Here is a 23,390-nt window from a genome sequence, read left to right as displayed (position 1 = left end):
ATTGACTGTAATTTTTTGAATGAATGTATTTTTTTATTCAGTTTTATATATTTTTTTTATATTTTCTGAGAGTTTGCCAATTGACTTTTATTTTAAATAAACATTCATATCACGTCATTAATTTCGGTCTTATCATCATCTTCGACGACTTGAGCGAGTAATGGTACCCACGGAACGATTTCCAAACCATGCTCGTGGCGAACTCTTTCGTTTCACCGCGCAAATACTTTCCGTTCAAGTTGCTGCAATTAAACAAAAAAAAAGAGCAAATAAAACCAACAATCAATAAAGCCAACAGGAATTAAACGAAGGCTCATTAAACTCACCTTTGATGGCAGGCTCTATACCACCATGCGCCAGTGTACGTGACCGCACAGTTCTCATTCGATGCATCTCGGTCCGCATCTTTCGTCGTAAAGGGCATCCCCTTCAAATCGCTCAACGAATCGCCGGCCGTACCGCTGTAGCCGTCAATAACGAGCAGCGCAAACTTTTGGCCCACATTGCCGATCGCAAACCGCTCGTACCGGGCCACCGTCCGGTTGCCCTCGAAATCCTCCAGCAGGATCGCCAGCTCGTGCGGTGCCGACTCGGTTAGCTGATGGATGTGCCCCAGGCCCAGCCAAAACTCGCCGTTCAGATTGCCGAACCCTTCGTAGTACTCGTCCCAGGCCCGGTAGAAGTTGACCGAACCGTCGAACCGCTGCTGAATCACAACCCACCCGCCCGACTCGTACTCCTGGTCGCACCGCACCGTGATCGGTTCCTTGAAGGGATACTCGGGCCGTATCTGGTACACGCCGGACGCTGCGAACGGGACCTTGCCGCAGGACGGATACACCGCCGACTGCTTATCACCGCAGGGTGGCAAAGCGGGCGCCATGCTGCAGGTTGCGTTACGCTTCAGCAAATACTCGCCAAGCTGTTCGCTCGTTACGAGATGGTGCTGTTTGGCCAGCAGCTCGGTAACATCGCGCTGCAGGACGGTAAAGTTTTGCTGCGCGTGCTGGTCGCTCAGCCCGAGCAGCGTGACCGTTGTGGCGGTTTGCTGCGCAATCCAGGCTAAGTTTTCCACCGACTTTACGAGACTATCGATGCGCGTGCTTAGAGTGGTGATCCTTTCCTCGGACTGTAGCTGCTTCTCGATGAAATGGTACTCGAGGGAGGCCAACTTTGCCAGCAACATTTCGAAGCCAAATCCGGACGGTGCCGTTGCTGGAACGGATGCATTTTCTGCGACGCTCACTGTGGCCAGAGCAGTGTGGCAGTAGCACAGCAGAAAAAGCGATAATTTGGTTCGCATTTTTTTGCACCCGCTTCCGACAACACTTCACAATGAAACTTACTTACAGAGCGTGTGGAAGTGTCGCTTATATACGAAAGAGTGGAGCGACGACGCAATCAAACAACAACAAAAAACCGCATCCTTTTGGGATTAACCGCACGGCAATGGTATGGGTTTTGGTGAGATGTGATAAAACATATGTGAAACACGCAATACGTTTATGGTTCGTTTGTTCTGTAGAGTAGAGTACTGATGCAGCAGCATGTATTTGCTTCTTTTTAACGACGCTTAACGTCAATAATTTATGACACACGCTGTAGAAAAACCTGTTTATAATGCAATTTTGTGAATCTCTCGTGCTGTTAAGTTTAATCCAATTAAATTTATCTGTATAATGTTTTAAAAATTTATAATCAGAAGTGAATTCACATTTTAATTTAAAGTTCAAAATTCAATCTAAAAAATCCTATAAAAAAAAGAATGATTCTTTGTGAATGAGAAAACAATAAATCTTATAAGACAAGTGTTTAATTTGAAACGCAGGCGCGGTTTGTTTTCAGTCGTTGAAATGTTTCCGAAATGTTTCAGTTTGAAATTGCACAGTGAGTGGTGCCTGGTCCGATTCCAGCAATCGGTTTTCTAATGCTATAAAATATATTTTTAAATATTCGTATGAATTTGAAGCATCTAAGCCTTTTCCAACTATACAGGGTTTTCCAGGGTTTCTCATAGTTGTGGAATACTTCCTTGATTCTTTCTTATGGGAAGTGAACTTCATATGATGGTAATTGGACTCTATGGCACCCTTTTTGGACAGGTTTCTTGGAAATTCCTATTGGATTTGTCCAACAAGAGTGCTATAGTATAGAGTCCAATTCCCGTTACATTAAGTTCATTTCACCGAAAAAAGAGTCAATAAAGTGTCCCACAGCTAGGAAAACACCAGGAAAACCCTATAATGATGATTTTTCACATTTATGCTAGCCATTGGCACTGCTTATTTTTCTATTCATGTTGGTTGCTGCTGAGCAAAAGGCTTTCGAATTATTATTAACATTTTCATAATCGTACTCATATCTATACCTTAAAAAATAATAAAATATACAAACAACAGTCCATAATTTGCCTTCCTTATTTGACATATGATTTTTCAAATTAAATTAATGTTTCTTTCATAAACTGTCACCACAAATGTACGCATCAACCATCCACCATTGCGATAGCGCGCACGACAGAGAGAGAGAGAGAGAGAGAGAGAGTGCGCGCACGCGGAAGAGAGCAAAAGGCCTACACTCTCTCACACGCATCCCTTCAAAGCAGGAAAACTCCGTTTTCCAAACGCAAAAGCGCCGTGTTTTCCAGCGGTGCTGTCATTCGTGTCGGTTCGGTCGGTGCCGCTGCCTAGCGTCTCCATTTGGCGTACGCGACCACGCGCGCGCGCTCCTCTGTGTGTGCATATGTGTGTGCATGTGTATGTGTACAGTGGAAAAAGTGCAATTCTGGGTGGGTGGAGTGGCAAACAAACAGTGGAGAAAGAAAATAAAGAAATTACCACTTTCAACCGTCGGTGCCAGCAGGGGTTGTATAGTTTCGTAGTCCCGTGCCCATTGCCCTTTGCCCTTTTGCTACAGCTGTGCGTCCGGTGGCGATACGGGGAACACGGAAACGCAAAAGAAGTAACATCGTTTCGCACAGAATTCGCATAAATAGAAAAAGAAAACACCCTGAAAGTATTAAGCGCAGGTTCGGTTCGGTAAAAAATCATCGCAACTGCCCCAACACAACCTGCCCGCTCCCGACAATTGTGTTGCGCAAAACATTGTTGCGGGTTACGGCTTATCTTCCGTCGGCCATCGTGTGCCGCCTGAGGAGAGTGTTTTTTTTTGTGTGCATTATTTGTCTGTTTGAGTTCGAGTTCGCTCGCGTGTAAATGTGTGCTTGGAGTGGAGTGTAGCAAGTTTGGTGCAATTTTCTAAAGGGCGTAATGCAAATACAGCGCCGTGCCGAACGTGTCCGTGTAGTGCTTCCCGTGCATTAAGCAACCTCCTCCGCATAGTGGTGGCCGCAGGGGTGGCTGGCTGCCGTACGCAACGGCGTAAATCAAACCCCCCTCCGCGTACAGCCTTCGGCCCAACATGTCGTCCAACAGTGAGCAGGTATTACGACGCATTCCCGTTTCTCGGTGGGAGAGTTGTGTTGGGAAGAAAATTCACCCCTTAGTGTGCCATCCTTGCCAACGCTTTGCCCTTTTGTCTTCCGCGTGTCCTTTTTGACTTCCCGTTTGATGGTTTTCCGATTGTTTCGAGGAAGGTTAATCAAGAGCGAGAGAGAGAGAGAGAGTGCGAGAGCGAGCGCGCTCGTCTACGATGTGTGAAAAAGAGCATCTGCGTGTGTATGTGTGTGTGTGTGACTGTGTGGTTATATTGGAGCATCGTTGTGGTAGTGTTTGGAAAAAGGCTCTGCAGTAATAAAACGGGAATTTTGACCTTCCAACCAACAACGTCCAATGTCCCGTCCCGTCCTCCCGATGGCAGCAACAAACCCACAACAAACCGTTCGAGACAAGAGTGTAGCAAAAAACCGGGGAAAAAAAACATCCCTCATAAAAGGGATGAACGCTCTCGGGTGCAGAATTTTAAATGTCTCTATTCCCTCGAGACAGAGAGAAAAAGAGAGAAAGTGAGAAATAAAGAGGGGTTGTTTCATGTTTCATTTTTGTTTGCTGCTTTTATTTACTACGTGACCATTTTCGCCTGTCAAAACGAAAGTAAGCAACCGCTCCCGGTCCCGGCCTGCTTAGACGAACGGTGAAACTCTGCCAAAACAACAATAACTGCAACGCCGTGAAGGCGTTTTAAGGGTGACGCAAGCGGGGGGGTCGGTGGTTGTGGTCTAATTGTGGACGTTTTTATTACGAACGAAGGGAAGGTACTGCCATATTACCTTCCAGTCGTGTTTGACGACCTTTCTGCCAAGTTTCTATGCAACAGTGTGTGAGCGATAGGAAGGACACGTTTTGCAGGTGTTTTGTGTGTATGATGGGTTGATATCTTTCGGTCCCAGGCGGTTTGATGTTGGAGATTCTATTTGATTCTTTGCTTTCTGAGACTGATTAAGTTCTCAAAACAGAAAGCACCTAAAAAATGAGACATTTAAATACAATTTTAAATTGTAGATCTTCTATGCTATCCACTGAGCGATAAGAACCATCCCGCACAAGATCTACTTCTTTCTGAGTGACGTAAAGCTCCCGTATGTCGATGCAGGGGGCTCGTGCGAGTGAAACTCAATTTCAAAGGCACCCAGTTGCTGCACAAACCATATCCGTGCGCCTCTAATGTGACGTGATTACGCTGATGCAACTTAATGGTGCCCCCCGCCCCCTCCCCCCCCCCCCTTCGCAATGCAATTTCTGCAACGCCCCCATACCTGCACTCCGCGCGTTGTTCGGGGAAGGATACACGCAACCAACACCAATACCAGCGCGCGCCAAGCAATGACGTCGTACCCTTCGTGGGGCACGACCAATTCCGTACGTCATCCGGTTGCCCACGGGTGGGTGTCTCCGTGTAGCTGTGTGTGATTGAGTGCACTACGGGATACTTACTCTCTCGCCACTCCGTCCATCCTCATCAGGGCCCGTCCGTTTGAAGGGACGTTAATTTTATTTTTTTTAATTAATTTCACCTAGCAGGAAAGCGTAATTGGTTGTCAGCGGGACAAGCGTACGGGCAGGGTCCTTTGTGCAAGAAACGATGGCATTTCGTCGAATTGCGTCTTTCCGTGCCTGTGTTGGGTTTGGCAATGGAGATGGCGACAGCGGTTCGAGATGCAAACGGAGATGAGTTTAATTTGCAACAGGTTTCGTCCGTCATGTTTTACCGTCTGTAGGAGGGATGTGTTGCGATTTATGCCCCTTCCGAGGGACACCGAGCGGTTCGGGTGGTAGGGAGGGATGTTCTAGGATGAGCAAATTCAATTACCTGCGCTGCGACCGTACCACACCGTATCGGCAGTGGGCTCGGTAATGATGCTCCTTACCACACAGAAACACACACACACATACAAACAAGCACGCAGGCACGTCAGCGATGGCGTGGGTAAAGCATTTTCACATTCAGTTATCGGGAAAATAAGGGGTGACAAAGTTTTCAAACCTCGTCAGGGCTGGTTGATGATTGAGGCCGACACTTGGCGGTAAACGTGTGCTGGATCGTGTTAAGATTTTAATGATAGAAGGGAAGCTTCATCAATTTTGATCTCTGATGGCTGGATTGACGATTTTATTGATATTTTATACTGTATACATTTAAAGTATACAATTTACAATTCACATACATTTTACTTACACTTCATGGTCCAAAGGCTAGGCGTCTCCATTGCGAAAATAGATTTAATCTCATTGGGATTCCTATAGGAGAATATTAGAAAGCTCTTTGTTTGGCTTGTTATTGGTTTCTGTGGGATAAATGAGATATAATAATCATATTAAAATACTATTTTAATTTTAATTATTTTTTTCTATTAAAAAACCCTGATATTAAAAACATACACCTTAACACTTTAGTTCTTGCAGGGATAAAACCGTGATGTAATCGTTTTTAATAACGAACTTCCCTCTTGAAAACCCATTTGGTCCGTCGGTTATGTCGATGATTTGCTCGTGACGCTACAGACGGGAAGCGATAGCTCCTGACCCGACCCCCATGCCCGTTACAAAAGGTCGGCGAAGCGAACCGCCCCATACGTTCATTATTTTCCGTGAAAGCCCTCCCGCCCACCATACCATCCCAAAAACCGAAGCCCCCCACACATTCCACACAACCGGCAACCCGAGGTTGCCGAGATGCCGCCGGCAAACTATCTGCCCCCTATCAAGCGCACCACAAAGTTTGTGGCACGAGAATCCGACACCCGGGCACACACACGGCGCGAGTCCCTGCCATCACTGTCCGCGAGGGCACCGCGTCATCCCGCGTCTTATCAGTCGCCCGGCACACTCGCTGTAGATTGTACATAGATCCGGGGCGACCGCAGTTTGTGTTGTGCACCGCTGTACAGCAGGCAGCCAGCACAGATAAAGAGAAGCAACAGAGGGAGAAAAAAAGAGAAGCTAAACGCTGGTAGCAAAAAACCGCACATCGCGAGCAGTGTCTCTTCGCAGTGTTCGGTTTCTTTGTTACGGTGTGTGGCTGGCAGCTGAGTCTGTGGTATTTGTTTTACACCGGTGTTGTAGCGAGCATCCCGCAGGCTCCTCTGCAGGCTGGCTGTAGCGAAATTATGGTGGAAAGTGGGTGTGTGAGGTCGCGGACGGGAAGCGGAACCGTTTTGACGCTAGATTAAAGGGTAATAAATAAAATTTAAGCGACGTTGGCAAGACATCATTCCCCGCTAGCACGGTGCACTGCTGTTGGGAGGCGTTGATGGTGTTGTTTATAGCCAGTGCAGTAGCGCTGCAGCAACGAGCAGGTTCTAACGGTGCGTGTGTGTGTGGGTGGGGGCGACTAGAGAGATGCTTACGACTTGAGTTGAATGACTTTTGGGATGTTAGAAAGGGCGAAAACAGCATCCCGAGCTTCATTATTGAGCTAATGAAATTTATAATTGTCATTACTCGTTAAATGCAAAGTTCAAATTGACAAAATAATCTTATTTAACATGATTCAATTTAATTATGCCCCAAATACTACATTACTTCGCATGGCTTAACATGTGTTGAATTATTTAAAAACACTTCTAACATGTGGCAACTCCCTGTGGACGGGGATTTTGTGACCTTCTTTTGACGGTTTTATACATCTCTTCTTTATTTTGCCATAGCACACATCGAATGTACGTCATGCCCCCTTACTTCAACCATAATACAAATTAACTCTCTCGAGATTTAACCGGAGCTCCACTCCAGAACGCCCGTCGTCCCTTGTTTTTAATCAGCGGTGAATATGAATTCTTTGCACACACATGCACGATTCATTTCAAAGGTTTGCTCTCCCGCAAGGCTGTTCTGTCGGCATTTGATAATAATGTCTACGTGATTTGCGCTCGTCTGGAAGGTTTTCATTCGAAGAATCATTGTGAGCCGCTCACAAAAACCACAGAAGAGACAGCAAAAACTAAGAATAAAAACCCCTCCCGTACCATACAATTCGAAAATGTCAAAAGTGCACCCAGTGAATGGGGAATACCTTTGCATGGTTTGTATGTAGAGAGATGGTCGGATTCCTTTTTTAAAACGGTTCGGCGTAGCGCAAGAACTACGCGCATCTTGCGCCACAGCAGCAGCATCAGCAGCAGCTTGTTTTTCCACCAGCAAACCACTTTTCTCACGTGGAAGCAACATGAAAAACAGAAGGAAAAAAAAAACAAAACAAACCCCCAGTAGGCATTGCTGCAAAGATTGAATGACAGACAGTAGCCACCGACCGACCGACCGACCGACCGACTGACTGGGTCCCTTCGCTCCCAGGTTTTGGTGAAGAGATATGGGGACTTTTGTGTGTGTGTGTGTGTGTGTGTTTCGTTCTTTTGTATCATTTTGCATCACGTTCGCTTCGTCCCTACCCGTCGTAAATGCAACATTATTGTTCGGCTCGGATTGTGTTTGTACACTGGTCCCTCCCTGGCTTTATGACGTCCATGTATTCGCGGCAGTGCAAACAATCCGAACAAGGACGTTTTTCCGAGAGTCAACCGCACAGTGGCGTGTGTGGTTTTTTTTCTCCCCCTGCTCTGTCTCGACAATTTGATGTTAAATGATGGCAAGCTGGGGTCACTGCGCGGTGGGAAGGGTAGCAAATGTGAGGTTCCATTTGAAAGCTACCCAGCACTCATTTGCCCTTGTCTGAGCTTTTTGCGTTAGTGAATGAGCAAATCCTGTATCTCGGGGGTTTTGTGTTGTTTTTTTTTCTGCCTTTATTCAACTGTACACTATCATTGAAGGATTTTTCTCACTTGTGGTGTGGTTTGTCTCGGATAAAAAAGAGTCTAAAAAATTGTGATGACATTTTTACCTCGTTATTACGACGTCATTATGTGACTGCTGGATGAACAAGTTCTCACTCATTCACTCATTCACTCTTTCCCATTTGCGAACAGAACTGCGAGGTGCAGCTCGCGGCCGAGATCGAGGTGCTGAAGAGTGCGCTGGCGGACAAGCACACGCAGCTGATGGCGATGGAAAGTGCCTGCCTGCAGGAGAGCGACCGGCAGGTCGAGCTGGAGGACAGCATCATCGCCTGGCAGGACAAGTACGAGCGGCTGTACGAGTCGCACAAGCGCGTCCAGAAGCTGAACCAAAACCTGGAGGACAAGCTGCTGAAGCTGGTCGACCGGAACTCGGGCGAGCGGGCCCAGCTGACGAGCGACGTCGCGACGCTGAGCGTACGGCTGGCGCAGGCCAACTACAACATCCAGAGCCTCAAGCGAGAGATTGTGAGTATAGTTGTGTGTTTTTCTGGGTGTAGTTGGGACTTTGCTTTTTAATGGATAAAGCACGTTTTGAAGCGATTGAACGCACTGCTCCCAACGACTATTAGCGACGTTCGCCGCTTATCGCCACATCCGAAGCATTCCAGATCGTGTCTTAGATAGCTTCAAGCGTCTTTAATCGCCATTTTAAGATGCTTGTACGATACCATCTCGAACGCTTTAATGCCCTCATAATCCAAATTCAATTGCGGAATGAATTATTAGATGCTACTTATCGAAAAAAAGTAACACTTTGTACCTGAGCAATTCCCTGAAAAGCATTATATCAGGAACAGAAATGCCTCGAAGGCAACAATCACGTGGAGCAGCTCAACGCAACCCGAGCTAATTCACCCCCATCGGGTGCCGATTGTTCGGGCTGACCTCAATCCTGCCCGGATCCGGATCGAAAAGGGGAACATGATTCGATTAGTAACACCGTTCATGTCCGGATTCTAGGCTCCTCCTTTCCACTTGATCTTTGCCGTTCGTGCTTCACTCACATTCGTGCCGGGCTCGAGTCTCATCGATTGGCTGTAGTCTTTTAGCCGCCAGCAGCACCATGGAATCGAATTGGCCTCCTCAGAGCAGCAACGCAAGAACCCGACACATTTATCGGTTGCTGTTGCTACTTCTGCTGCTGCTGCTGCTGTCGAGATTCACTGGCGTCGGTCCAGGGAACGGACAACTTCAAATCTCCCTCTCACACACACACACACACCGGCTTCGCTTGAACTTGAACCGGGAAAATCGGTCGCTGTGGATGAAAAACGACCGTGGATGACTCACGCCGACAGGGGCGCACTAGGCGGCGAGCACATTTTCGGGGGCGCCAACCCAAAATGAATGTGTCTCGGGTTGACCCGGTTTCGGGGACCCGGGGGCTGTTGGTCGCCGCCTGGTGCGCTACATAGCGGACGTAGCTGCAATTGAAGGACATTGTGATGATGTCATCCACACTGCTGCTGCTGCTGCTGCTGCTCAGATCTGTGTACATGCAAATGGAGATTGGGAACACAAAAAAAGAGAACAATTGAAGCATGTTAATAAGCGCCATCACGTGATTGGATTTTCCGCAAATCGTATAGCAACGCTTTATAGCGTTCAGCTTATGCTGGTTGTGTTGCAAATCTTTGCCTCTGGGCCTCGGTGTCGTTGGAAGGAGAATGAGCTTTTAGATAATTAGCATTGCGGTGATATTGGAGCTAATTCGGAGAGGTTCAAATGTGATTTGGAATGCAAGAGATGCTCAACGTTTTGTTTTGGATTGAATTGGTTCATCATCAAAGTTCAGAATAGCGGCAAGAAGGTATGCTCTTTAGGCAAACTGAAGAGTGACGTTACAAAGATCCACATTTCTCCACAAAGACATCACAAAATAGACACGCGTTCTAGATATAGACTTGTTCAAAAGCATCACAAATAAGAAGTATGCTCCAACAGAGTTACGGTTGTGAATGTAACCCCAACAGGACTCTCAGAATCTTGAAAAGTGTGGAGGTTCGGACCTCTATCGGAGCTTAAACACGTGTTATTTACAACACAAAAGCCAATGCATCTTAACCCCCACCCCATGGTCCATCGAAAGCAGCTATCTGCCATTACTATACACTCTGGCTCGCCCTATTGAATGCTGCTTACATGCTCGATTGAAGATACAACATCCAAATGTCTTCATCCTGTCAGAAAAGTACATCGCCCGGTCCAAACCTCCGAACAGCTCCGGGTCGTGCCAAAACGTTCCCTGAAGAAGCGAGAGAGAGAGATGTTATTGTATTGATTTTTATTGATTATAAAAACGAAGCATAAGCACACACAAAGACACACACACATACAAGCGCTACCTGTTGGATTGGGGCTTGAAGCATTGATCCCATTTTGCGCACACGATTGCGCACCCATGATATACAGAGAGCGAATTGAAAACGGATGAAGGAAATGTATCGGTGCGGCCTTTGCAAAAACCACCCTACACTGAGTGTGTGTTTATGCTTCCTTTCCTCACTTCACTTTACTCTTTCCGGCGTTTTGCCGTCGATGGTGCGCTGTTTGATGAGTGGATTTTCCATACTTTCCCGGACAAAAATAGGGCACCGTGCTGCGGTTGAGTTCATCTTACTTTTTGTCCCACGGTGCCACCACTGTGACACAAGGAAGGGAAAAAAAGGGGTCGCTCATGTACTTTTTTTGCGATTTTAGGGGTGAACTAAGCGAAGGGATGCTGCGACGCAATCCCCCTGGAAGGGTACAAAATTGATTTATTGTACAAAAGGAAGGACAAAGTTGGAAAGTTGTGTGTGTGTGTGTTCGGTTTGCGTAGGCTGAGGATGTGTGAAACATATTTTCCCAGCTGGGGGAGGGGGGGGGGGCGGAGCGTACCGGGTTTGGATACTATTTCGGATCTACTAACATCACAGCACAGTACCGAAACAATCTGCGGTTTGGCATTATATTCCCATTACAATGGCCATAAAACAACGTCACAACAGCTTTTATCCCCCACAGCAGCCCCCCCCCCCCCCCCCCCCCAGCAAAGTGATTACTTCCAGCCGGTCAACTTACCGGACAGCCGGACAGTTATTGTGCTTTAGCGCCAATAGCCGGAATACGGTTCAAATAGCTTAAGGGAAAATGGTGCACTCCATCACACCGAATCCATCGAATCCACAAACACAGCAGGCTGGAACGCTCGTTAGTGATCCTTCGCGAGGAAATAAAACCGGGGGAATTCGAACCGAATCGACAATCCGATGGTTCAGTGAGGCAGAATAAGTGTCGTCAACCTTGCCCGCGTTTGTGCGGCTGGGAACGAGGGGAAGGAGCGTGTGCTTCAGTGAGCCGAAAAATTGGACCTTTTTCCCCATGTGCTATCATGCTATGGAAATCTGGAGCAAGAAAAACAAAGCAGGCAGCACCCCACATCCCAACCTGGGAAGAAGGGAAGGGCCAAGAGCCTCATCATGCTACATCAACGTGCCGGGGAAGTTCAGCAGAATCTCTGGTTGCTGGTGACAGATATGGTTACTGCTGCTGCTGCTGCGATTTGCAACAGTATCACTGGCGCGGAAGTTTCCCGGTAGCACGCTGAGCCGCGCGGACGCACACGGGTAACGAGCAAAAGCACCCTCGCCCCGTTGAAGAGGTGCAAGAGCATAAATAAATGGGAAGGGACCGATACATGTCTTGTAGCTCCCCCGGTGTAAGTATCGATGATTTGCTCAAGCAAGCGGAAACGTCCTTCTCGTCCGTCCGGACAAAGAAAAGTGGATTGCTCCAGGGTTCGCTCACACCTTACCGCGTCGGGTGGGGTTTGCTCTATGCTCGTTCCGGTTACGTGTAAATCGAACCGTTTACATGGTGTGTGCATGGCAAGAAAGAAAAGGAGCGTACAAGGATCTCTTGAGCAAACAAATCCCGATGCCCCGAACGTTTTTCGCTTGCATCAGCATCGCGGTACCATTTTGTAAAACCATTTGCAAATATGCATAGTTTTTTTTTTTTTTTGCTCGGAAGGGAAAATATTATGCAGTCAGCAATTTCTGTGAAGGAAATGCAACTCGTCAATTTTCTCGCAGGGTTTTATATGGCTTTTGAGCGCTTTCTAGCCATGAACAAACGCTTCAAAGTTTTGTTCAAACTCACAAAAAATTTGCTGACACCCCAACAGTGATCAGCGCCCGTTGACATGGATACGACAGCAGTGGTGAAAAGTGGCAAATCATTACAACAAAATGATCACTTTGCCTGCTCGACGCGGATGTGCGGAGCAAACGTGAAGCAGCGTGTATGAAATGGACGAATCATGTTTAAAATCCTCTTGACCTACAAAATAAAGTTCCTGTGGCGAGCAGCAGGCCGTGTCGTAAATGGCGGAAAAGAGTGGGAAAAAACACAACCCATTAAGCAGACAGTACACGGGTTGCCATTAAAATAAGCTTTAAGGCCGGGCTACATTGATCGTACTCGCAAGGGTAATTTCGAATTTCACTTGAGCATCTGGCGGCGGCTAACCGAAGCATTTTGCCAAACAATTTGGAGCCGCTCCAGAAAATACGTTATTTTTCCATGTTCTTTACTTTAACTGGACTGAAAAAGCTTTGTAATTGATAGATAAATATGTTGTGCAAGTATTTCAACCGTTTTCGCATCAAAAAACCGGTGAAAAAAGTAATTAATTTTGAGATCCGGCACGACTATTCCACCCCGACGACCAAAAAAATCTTCCACCAGCTGCCGCCAGATGCGCTAGTAAAAATCAAAATTACACTAGCGAGTGCGTGCAATGTCCCCCGGCCTTTATGCTGCAGTCAAAGTTGAAAAAAAAATTAAAAGAAAATATCGTCTAACTTAAAAATTTGAATCTAATCTAACAAATAAGGATTTTTTTCTTCAATATTTCGTTCAACTTTCTTCTTCGCTTCTTTCCTTTGCTCTTGTCTAAAATCACTTTCGAGCCTTTTGCTTTTGTCTAGCTGTTTGACAAGAACAAACAAGTATCCTTTTACTGAGCTCAAGAAAAACTTGTATTAATTAAGAAACTCGGGTTTTTTAAAAGCTTCATCCATCGACATTTCCTCTCTACCTAAAACCTCCCAGAAAAGAAAGAAAATGCCCACCGACAAAAGAAACTTTGACGTTGACGGTGTGAATAGATACCGCAAGGCATGGCCGCAAAGAATGACTCGGTAAAACCCGACACCGACACAGTCCAGCGACGGTCCTGTGCCTATCCACCAGTCGGTAGGTAGGTAGGTGATAATCCAGTTCCGTTTGCCAGCTGAACTGTTGTGGCATGTTTGCCATGTACCATGTACCTTCCAGTTTTCGCCTTTTCATTCCATTACTACCGGGGACGTTTGGGACGCTCGGGATCAGTGCGATGATCCGTTTCCGTGTTTACGAATGTATTTCGGGCCGCTTTCCGGTTTGGTGCGATCCACTGTCCCGTTTCCTAGCATCCGTAGGGTGAGAAAAAAGAAAGCGATTGGTGATTTCGTTTGGAGCTGTAATACAATCTGATTGGAGCGTGGGCGCTGGGAAAACAAAGCAACGAGCAGCCCGGCCACTCGATGGATTACGCAGTCTATATTTTGCGTTATTACTTTGCTCGACTGCCTCAAAGGATTAGACGCCCGTGAGCTGATGGTACCCCTCGTGCGTGGATAATCATGCCGGTGGGGCCGGTGTTGTGCAAGATTTGCCGAGAGCAACTGCTTACCCACTCAGCTCGGTTGTTTCGCTACTCGTGCCGTGGAGAGCAGATCATTACGGTCGTTATGAAATGTAGAGCGTGAGAGCGATTAGAGTTGACAGGTCTTATGGTGGTAGATCGCACAAACGCAAACACACTCTCACTCTCACAGACACGCACTAACAATGGGTCGTGGGAAGGATGCGGGCAAGGATCTGTTACAGCGATGATATGCCGGCACTACCGGTAAGCATCCCGGGCAAAGTGGGTCTCGTTTGTTTGCACAACCTGTTACAACTACAAAAGGGTGGAGATTAGCTGGATCAATGGTCATGGTGCCATTGGGTTTATGGTTTTATTTCCACCAACCATCCGTTTACAGTTCATTACTTAACATAATTTAGCATTGCAGGACGGGGGTACATTACCATGGCTGCATAATTAGCTTTCAACACGAAAGGGGGGTTTTGTCACACCTAGCTTGCGTTTTGTGATGCAAACAACCGGAAAATTTGCACCACAGCATCATTGCGGAATTTTAAAGTGCTCATTCTCTGAATGTATTCCAGTGAATTGGTAAAAGGTAAAAGCAAATAAAGCATATTGAAAAGCAAACAATTATAAAAAAGGTGTAGAATAATAGGAATCAATATGAAAATAATGCTTCTGTGGGCAAAAACTCATACCTGCTGCAGTTTAATACATCACAAAACTTACACACTTGCCACTAGCACATCCATCAGCTAACAAGAACCCTCTAATACAATAACAAACATGCCGTAACCCCAACTACGTGCTGTACAGCAATCGACCATTTCCACCGCAGACACCACTCACTGGATGCCATCATTTATGCTTCTGAGAACGCGTAATGTACTGTAATGCTACACTCGATCCCCCTCTCTCTCTCTATCTCTCTCTGTCCCAACGCATACGGATGCTTGACTCGAATTCCGGCGCACTTGGGTGCCCCCATCGGCCGCACTGTGTATATAATTAAATTTTTCCATCTCCGGTGCCTTCCGTTTTTTCCACCACGCAACAACCAGAGACACACATCCGAGCAGAAGAATGGCAACGAAGGAGCGAAAAAGGGAAACCCTCGGGTGAATAGCATTCTTCTAAGACGCGCGAGTGAGCGGTAGTTTGCTGCAGCTTCCAGCTTTGCTCGGTCTGTTTGCCATTCTTTTGATGGTTTTGCGCCATCGCCGGCGAGGGGTTGGAAATAATTTTTTCCATTAATCTTCCTCCATCATTGTGGCAGACCGGCGGCAGCTGGTGTGTAAGTTTTTCCTCGCAAGAAAAAAAAATAGCATATAAAGGGAGGAAAAATTGCTCACCGAATGCGTTGCAACCGGCGGCCCGGTGGCTGCTCCGGATGGATGGATGTGTGCAGATTGGTAGTGTGCATGTGTAAGGTTGAGTGGGTTTTTTTTCCCTTATCTATTATTTGTTGTTGCTCCGTTTATTGCTTGTGGGCTTTTGAGGGATTTTTTTCTCTTCTTTTTCTGCTTCTTAAGGCATCAATGGCTCACTTTCTGGCCGCACTTTCGGTGTCGGGAGGGAGGAATTAAAAAATGTATAAATACACATCCATCGTCGAATGGGTGGGTGTCGCCGTAAGGATAACAGCATAATGGAATGCTTTGTACTACGATGGTGGGGATGGAACCGACGGGTGCACTACTTGACCCTATTTTGATCGTGTTTGAAAGTTACTTCAGAGTTATATATAACTTTATTTGAACTCCAAAACTAAGATACATTTTAAAAAATTATAAAGTTGGTTTATGTTTCATACGATAGCAAATACGAAATAATAATGTCGACTCCTTGTTTATTTTGAACATTGGGCCAACGTCTGAAAACCTGCGATCTTGGCTGTATTTCATTTACACTATTTTTCCACATATTTTTCTTTGCAAAGACCAAATTTTGCATTATTTTACAGCATTTTCAACTATCCGCCTGAAAGTATGCAATTTTCATCTCGATCCAACAAGAATTTTCCTTTCCAATTGCAACGAATACTCTTCAATATTTACAGTGAAGTTTTATCAGAAAGACACATTTGAACAACAGGTGTTTGTCCATAACTTTATGTGTATTAGTTGATGTTCTAATTTAGATGTTGTATCAAGCAATATAATTAAAATGACAAATTAATGATTGATCAATGTCTATTAAATATGCAACGATCTATTTGATAATAGATGATAAACTATCCACAAATACACTCTCTAACTTTTACATTTTACTGTTAGAACTGTTTGACATGTTAGACTACCTGTAGTTGTAGAAAAAATAAAATAAAAATCACTACCCAAAGCCACCCCAAACGAACGCAACGAAAAAAAGGTCAAAGAACTGGCAATAACCTCCGGGCGTCGAAGTGTGTGGTCGGGAAAGCGAGACAGGGCAAAGCAACGAATCAATCTTTTCCCACTTTGCTATGCTTCCGTACTAATGCTGCAAAGGGGAAGGGGAACTGCTCTGCTCCTTTCTACACCAAATGACTTCAACACGACGGCTCAAGTGCAACCGGAAATGGTGCGCTTTGCGAATGATTGAACTCCTGTGCCTCGCGTGATTGCTTAGTGCTTCACCGGGAACGGATAGAAACTGAGGATTGTGTGCTTTTCCATCCATCGTATTTTTTTCCAATTTTAATCTTCTCTCTCCCTATGTCTCTTTCTCTCTCTCTTTCTTGCAGGAACGATACAAAACCGACATCAGTGTGGCGATACAGTTGCTGCAGTGCAAGCCGGACAGCTTTGTATCGCCGAAACTTTCCTCGGTAAGTTTTAAATGGGATGTCGACTGTAAGAAAGTTGTACGGCAAGGACGACACATCGTTGCCGGGAAATGTTATCTACGCGCGTGAGGTGCAAGGTTCATGAATTATAATAAAGAGGACCGGTTTCTCATCCCACAGGAGGATGACGTGAACAAACGTAGCAAATTTTGCTACTTTGAATATGTAACTCTTCTCTCTCTCTCTCTCTATTTTCTGTGTGCGGCCATGCTTTACAACTGACTTTTGCTTCCAATCTTTCCGTCCTTTCCTTTCCAGCTTCCGATCGAAATTCAGTCCAAGGTGGCCACGTACATGCGCCTCGACACGAACTCACACTCCGACTCGGAGGGCAGCACGAGCGGCGTCGGGATGGCCACCACCAACTCGTACCACGTGCTGCCAGCCTCCGACAGCCCGCCCCCCATCTGTCCCTTCCCTCCGACCGCCATGGTCTATTCGATGCGAGGGCTTGGTAAGTGTTAGTAGCCGAGGGAGGCGTGTAGCGGTTTGCATAGCTTTTTCCTCCTTCCAACGCACCCGCCCGTCGGCCGCCGTTTCCTTCACTGTGTGCTTGTAGTGCTGCGCTGCCGCTGCTGTATGCTGTCGATATCCTTCTTTTTTATTTTTTGCATGGCCAGTGGATTTTTGTAGCCACCCGTGGACAACTTTGTAGCATTCAAAAAGTCTTATTTTTTTGTATGTGCGTTTGTATGCACTTGTGCTTGATTGTTTGAGCAATATTGTGTATTTATTTTGCTTTCCCTTACACATCACGGGCTTTTTAAGAACGAAAATAAATTAGTTAGTTTTTTCTCTTTAGTTTGTAATTTATGTTTCCCTCTTTCCGCGAGCCTTTTCCTGCTTTCGGCGCCATTTTCAGCGAAGAAATTGGTGCTTTACGGGAAGTTTTCTTTTTTACTATATTACTTTATGTGCATATCGGCTTCCTCTCTATCTATCTAGCTATCTATCTCTCTCTCACTTTCTTTCTCTTTCTCTTATTTATGCAGCAGCATTCGAGCCCATTAATTTCCATTATCAGCCGTTGGCACTTTGCTTTGCCGTTTCACTGCCCCACGATCGCGACCTTTTTAAGCTGCTGCATGAAAGCTTATTCTTTTTAGCTTTTCAATACCTTTTTTTTAGAGTTAGCTGATGCGTTTTTCTATTTTTTTAAGCAAATCTATTGTGATAAAAATAGTCTAGCACTCATTACCCCCTCGTCACGTTAATTAGTACCTTTGCAAACTTTGCTCCAGTTTCGAGCGCAATTTTTTCCCCCATTCACTTGCCATACTAGGCTTAAACTTTACTCTTTTCTCAGTAACTTTCCCGTTAACGTTGAATGCGATACAAGAACCGCCCAGTTTCGTCAAAGTTTTTTCGCGTTCCTTCTATCCACCAAGTATTGGCCACAAGAGAGGTGTACACAGCGCGTGGCAGCACGCTGCATGCATGCAGTTGATGTACCGGTTTTTTCTTTCTTTCTTGCTGTTGTACGTAGAACGCAAGCTGTTTGCACTGTTTGCAGGTTGGAAAATGTATGCACAAAGCACACCTTCTTCACACCCGATTTTTAGTTCCTTTGGTTTTTTTTGTACTGTTCTGTTCTGTTCTACTTTTAGTATGTAGCGCTCTGGTTGTAATTACTTTTAGTGTTTTAGCGCGTAAGTCGGTGGTACTTACCTGCATGCTTTACGTACTGCAGTGGTCGGTGGTTGGTGATGGTTAGATTAAGATTTGTTTGCACTGTGACTACCCCCTTTGCGGGAAGTGCTTTTTAAGTGTCATAATGCTGTGCTAATGCTGTAGGTAAGGCTTCCTCGCACTATCGTTAATTGGTGTCGGAGATTGTGTCTGTGCTGTGGAGGGTTTCCTTTTAAAAAAGGTCACTCCTCGTCGCTGTTTGCTAATGTATTCCATGTGTTGGTATAAGAAAAGTGTAACTAACATAGATACTAAGTTTAAATGTGTGTTTGTGTTCCCAAGTTTTGTACTTCTTCGTATGTGTGGTGTCTTTTACTCGCAGGCTTCACCCAAGTAGATTTCAGGACTTTCAGCAGGTGTAAATAATTGAAAAGTTTGGAGTTTGTCTTTTCCTGAAATTTGGCGCATTGCCCAGACACGATTTCTTCACGTACTGCAGCTATGCTTGGAATGTAAAACGCATTCGTGTAAGAAATTGGAACTGCCACACACTGCTCAACCAAAAAAAAAAAAAAAAAAGGGGAGGACATTAAAGATGCAACGTTTGGAATTTCTGACGATATTTTTGTATTAGAGCTTATCCTCTCCAGTGAATTCATAAGATGCCCAAAAGTGTCGTCATAGCTTATCATTGTAGCAACACTGCTGATGTTCATAAATGCATTTATTTATGACCAAAAAGCGCTTCTATTGAAGAAATTTCGTATGTATCAAAGAGGATGTCGCAATATTTTTATATGGGTAGGTGACAGGTGATGCGACCAGACAGCGACCAGAAGGTGATCCTGATTCGGTGATTTCAAAATCCTTGATGCAGTCGATGTTATAATTTGATGAGATATGGATGAACATTACGGATCTTAGTGGATGTTTTCATCTTATGGATGATATCTAGGTTTCTTGTACTAAGACTGAGATCTAGGCATATGTTATTATTTAATTTTCGTCGAAGGATTCAATTTTGGATATCAAAATCCTTGATGCAGTCGATGCTATAATTTGATGAGATTTGGATGAACCTTAGGGATCTTAGTGCATGTTTTTAACTTATAGATGATATCTAGATCTCTTGCACTAAGACTAAGATGTATGCATATGTTAGTTTTTCAATTTCTTCTAAGGATTTAATTTCATTTAAATATTATATTATTATTTAGTGCCTTGACAATTGTACATTTAACTTCTTCATTGTATCTTATACCATCAATCTTCGTTAGACACTTGGTTTCTGGTGCAAATAGACTCAACTAATTGCAACACGTTACGCTAGGCAAACTAACATTTTTGGGTATAACCATTGGGTCGAATGCTTACCGGAACATTGACATCTAGTTTAACTTCAAACCAAGAGAGATCAGGTGCATCTAGCAACATTTCTTAAGCTATTTCTTTAACAAACGGGATAAAACGTAATCCTTTTTACAGGCTTTCCAGCATCTTCCAACCCTGTATCATCGAGAAAATCGCACCACCTATCGCTCAACATTGCAATTCTCCATCTTCCTTTTGCTGACTCTTGTACTGCTTTGATGTGTTCGACACCCAAGCAAATCACTTAACCATGACCTAAGGTGCGCTTAATGGGTGGAACATTTTTGTGCCCCAGTGCTGACTGTTTTCCAGGCGCCCGCTAACGATCATAACGCTCGCGCACATTCACGTCCCCTTCGAGATGAAATGAAAAATGCAAATATGTGAACCCTTTTTTCTTTGTTTTTTTGGCTTAGCTCCCCCCGAGTGCCATTCGAACCCGTGCGGATGCGGTTGTGAGGTTTTTTTGTCCTTCGTTTTTGGGTCCTCTAATGATGCCGCAGGACCACGCAGGCACCACACGGGTAAAGGCAATAAAGCAAAACCGCGGGATTACTGCTAATGGGTTTGGGCCGTTATGGATACGATATGGCGGCAGACGGAGGCCCGGCACCGACAACATTGTTTCGGAAGGATAAACAACGGCTAGCAGCATTGAGCGTGGACTCAACAGCTAAATGCATACCGGCTACCGCCGGCAAAGAGAGAGAGAGTGAGAGAGCGCGCTCGCGGGCGCGAATATCTTTTACCCATTATCATAATTTCATTTTAATCGAATCAAACCAGGCTCAGGCTTGGACAGGAGCACGAACAACAAGGAAGCGAAGCGCCCCGAAAAGGTTAAATGTGAGCCAATTTTAAGTGAAATGAATACGACGAACGCATCGTCGGGTTTGTGGTGAAGTGTTTTTGGACCGGTAAGTGTTACCCCGTTGGTGGGGTTACTATTTGCACAAAACTTTCCCAAAGTTTCCAAAACTCGGGTTCGGTTTAAAGGTAATCAGTGTTGATTATGCAAAACCGCAAAACTCCGAACGAGCAGCAGCAGCAGCCCGGCAGTTCCCGGCTTAACATAATCAAGCTGCCAGCAGTAGTAGTAGTGCTCGGAGTGCTTGGAGTTCAAACAATATGATGGGAGTAGAAGTGTAAACAACCGCTCTCGCAAGGAAAAGCTTGTGCCGATCTTGCAAACTCGCCGTCCCTGTTGCGGGCACGTCCCCAGAGCCGAGTCTGTCACAGACACAGATGGTTGGATAAATTATTAGCTAGACTGTCATCAACAATCACTCCGGATTTATATCGCATGCCGGTTGGGGACGCAGTTTGACGGTGGCGCTGCAGGTTGTCGCACGGAAAGTGGCAGCGACACCGTTGGGCAAGTCAGCCATGCCCCGTCGTGAAAATGGTACCACTAAATTGACATTATTTATTTAAGGTCCAGAAGTACAGGGCCGCTTTGTTGCACGATAGCACGCATTAAGGGAAAGGAGCGTTGTGACTGTGTTTGTTGGCAAAATTCGTGTGCAGTGTACCCTAAGCCCCCTCCCGCTGCACAATGGCTGGGAGGCTCGTGAGCTTAATTTATGCTGGCCGGTAAAACGCTACCAAGCATTACCATAAACACCCGCCCGGTGGAGCCCAAAAGGTGTTCTACTAGCAGGGCGCCACTGCTCGACATTCCAACGAAGGGAACCAGGGAGTAATGGATGGTGTGTGTGTGCCAATTTATCGGTTCCTGTCTGTAGTGTACCCAGCTTGGGCGCCTCTGTGTGTGTGTGTGTGTGTGTGTGTGTGTGTGTGTGTTTCACTTTCCTTTCCTGTTGAATCGGTCCACGCAAAACGGCGATACCTCTATCGAAAAGGCACCCTGGCACCCCTTCTTGTTGGCGTCTTGGTGGCGTTCTTCGGTGCACTGGCGTTCGGAAGGAAGGAAGGGAAAGTTTCCTGCCAGTTTCAAAAACCGTTTTCCGGACCGGAATCGCGTGCTTTTTTCCACGTGTTATGTGTGTGTGTGTGTGTGTGTGTGTTTGTGCTGTTGTTCCTACTGTTGTCTTTAAGGCCCTATTTATATTAGTTTTGTTTTTTCTTCTCTCCTCCCCTTCTTGCCTCCCTTATTACCTTTCCTATCAGCTTAGCTATACAATTTTGCCCCCAAACTAGGAGGAGGGGTCTTTCGCGTGTCCAACCGATATCCCGTTGAGGGGTAGAGACTAGTGATGTGCTGTATGGAGCGCACCCACGATTCCGATCCAACTCCGACTATTGTTAGTTTGATTCCGATTCCGGCAAAATGGAACCACTAGATCCGCCCGGAGCCGGAGTCGTCCGGAGTCGGAGTCGTCCGGAGTCGAAGTCGTCCGGAGTCGGAGTCGTCCGGAGTCAGAGTCGTTCCGGACGACTCCGGACGACTCCGACTCCGAACGACTCCGAATGACTCCGAACGACTTCGACTCCGGACGACTCCGACTCCGAACGACTCTGACTCCGGACGACTTCGAACGACTCCGACGACTTCGACGACTCCGAACGACTCCAAATGACTCCGGACGACTCCGAACGACTCCGAACGACTCCGAACGACTCCGACTCCGGACGACTCCGGACGACTCCGAACGACTCCGACGACTCCGAACGACTCCGAACGACTCCGGGCAACTCAGACTACGGGCGACTCCGACTACGGGCGACTCCGAACGACTCCGAACGACTCCGAACGACTCCGAACGACTCCGGACAACTCCGGACGACTCCGGGCGACTCTGGACGACTCCGGACGACTCCGACTTCGGGCGACTCCGGACGACTCCGAACGACTCCGAACGACTTCGAACGACTCCGAACGACTCCGACTCCGGGCGACTCCGGACGACTCCGAACGACTCCGACGACTCCGACGACTCCGAACGACTTCGAACGACTCTGGGCAACTCCAACTCCGGACGACTCCGACTCCGGACGACTCCGAACGACTCCGAACGGCTCCAGACGACTCCGGACGACTCCGACTCCGGGCGACTCCGGGCGATTCCGGACGATTCCGAGCGACTCCGGGAATTGCAGCGCGGACCTACCTTCCGGAGTGGATTCCGAATTTATCGGAGTCGGATCGGAGTCGACTCCGGATTTTTGCCAACTTTACCCATCACTAGTAGAGACGAGCAACGGGAGGGAAAGCAAAACACGAAACGTTAACCGATCGAATAAGCCTCGGACTGCTTTTGCCGCGGTGTATTTATAGAAGGATATATTTCCTTAACTTAGAACGTCAAATACCTTGTCCCCTCTTTCTTCCCTTCCGCCCCTTCGATCCCGCTCAAAGCCCCGTTTTAAATGCTGGATCCATCATCCAATCTCCCATACCCGGGGGTCGGGGTGTGTGTGTGTTTTTCGTTCGTTTCGTTTCGTCCACCATAAATCCACCCGGTGTGTTTGATCCGTGCGCCCGCGTGGAGGCAAAACGTGCATCGCATGCAATATATAGCCTGCGCCATCGCACCACTCTCATAGGCCCGCTTACAGTTTGCAAAAATGGATACAAAAAAATGGAATGGATAGAGTAGAAAGAAAAAAAAACAACACACACAGAGTAGTAGCATTGCCAGCGTTGTTTGGAGGATCTGGATAAATCAATA

General features: G+C 46.3%; 2 protein-coding genes across 3 annotated transcripts; one reads left to right on the top strand and one right to left on the bottom strand.

Annotated features, from left to right (window-relative positions):
- Positions 1-26: 26 nt before the first annotated feature.
- On the bottom strand, positions 27-1,632 carry LOC1270315 (microfibril-associated glycoprotein 4). Its single transcript, XM_308999.5, has 2 exons — positions 327-1,632; positions 27-242 (listed from the first exon to the last, which is right to left on the bottom strand). The coding sequence occupies exons 1-2, from the start codon at positions 1,301-1,303 to the stop codon at positions 110-112; spliced, it is 1,110 nt and encodes a 369-aa protein (XP_308999.5). The 5' UTR covers positions 1,304-1,632; the 3' UTR covers positions 27-109.
- Positions 1,633-2,527: 895 nt separating this feature from the next.
- Positions 2,528-23,334, top strand: LOC5666899 (tight junction-associated protein 1). 2 transcript variants are annotated; one of them, XM_061641689.1, is made up of 5 exons: positions 2,547-3,441; positions 8,381-8,716; positions 16,657-16,740; positions 17,017-17,212; positions 20,175-23,334. In XM_061641689.1, exons 1-5 carry the CDS (start codon positions 3,421-3,423, stop codon positions 20,318-20,320), a joined length of 783 nt encoding a protein of 260 aa, XP_061497673.1. In that variant the 5' UTR covers positions 2,547-3,420; the 3' UTR covers positions 20,321-23,334. The 2 variants fall into 2 exon arrangements, with proteins under 2 accessions (XP_061497674.1, XP_061497673.1); XM_061641690.1 differs by lacking the exon at positions 20,175-23,334 and having other exon boundaries at positions 2,528-3,441; positions 17,017-18,252.
- The last annotated feature ends 56 nt before the right edge of the window (positions 23,335-23,390 follow it).

Source organism: Anopheles gambiae, chromosome 2 (genome assembly GCF_943734735.2).
Source record: "Anopheles gambiae chromosome 2, idAnoGambNW_F1_1, whole genome shotgun sequence".
In the NCBI taxonomy this organism is placed as follows: domain Eukaryota; kingdom Metazoa; phylum Arthropoda; class Insecta; order Diptera; family Culicidae; genus Anopheles; species Anopheles gambiae.
This window is presented reverse-complemented; position numbering and strand designations above follow the sequence as displayed.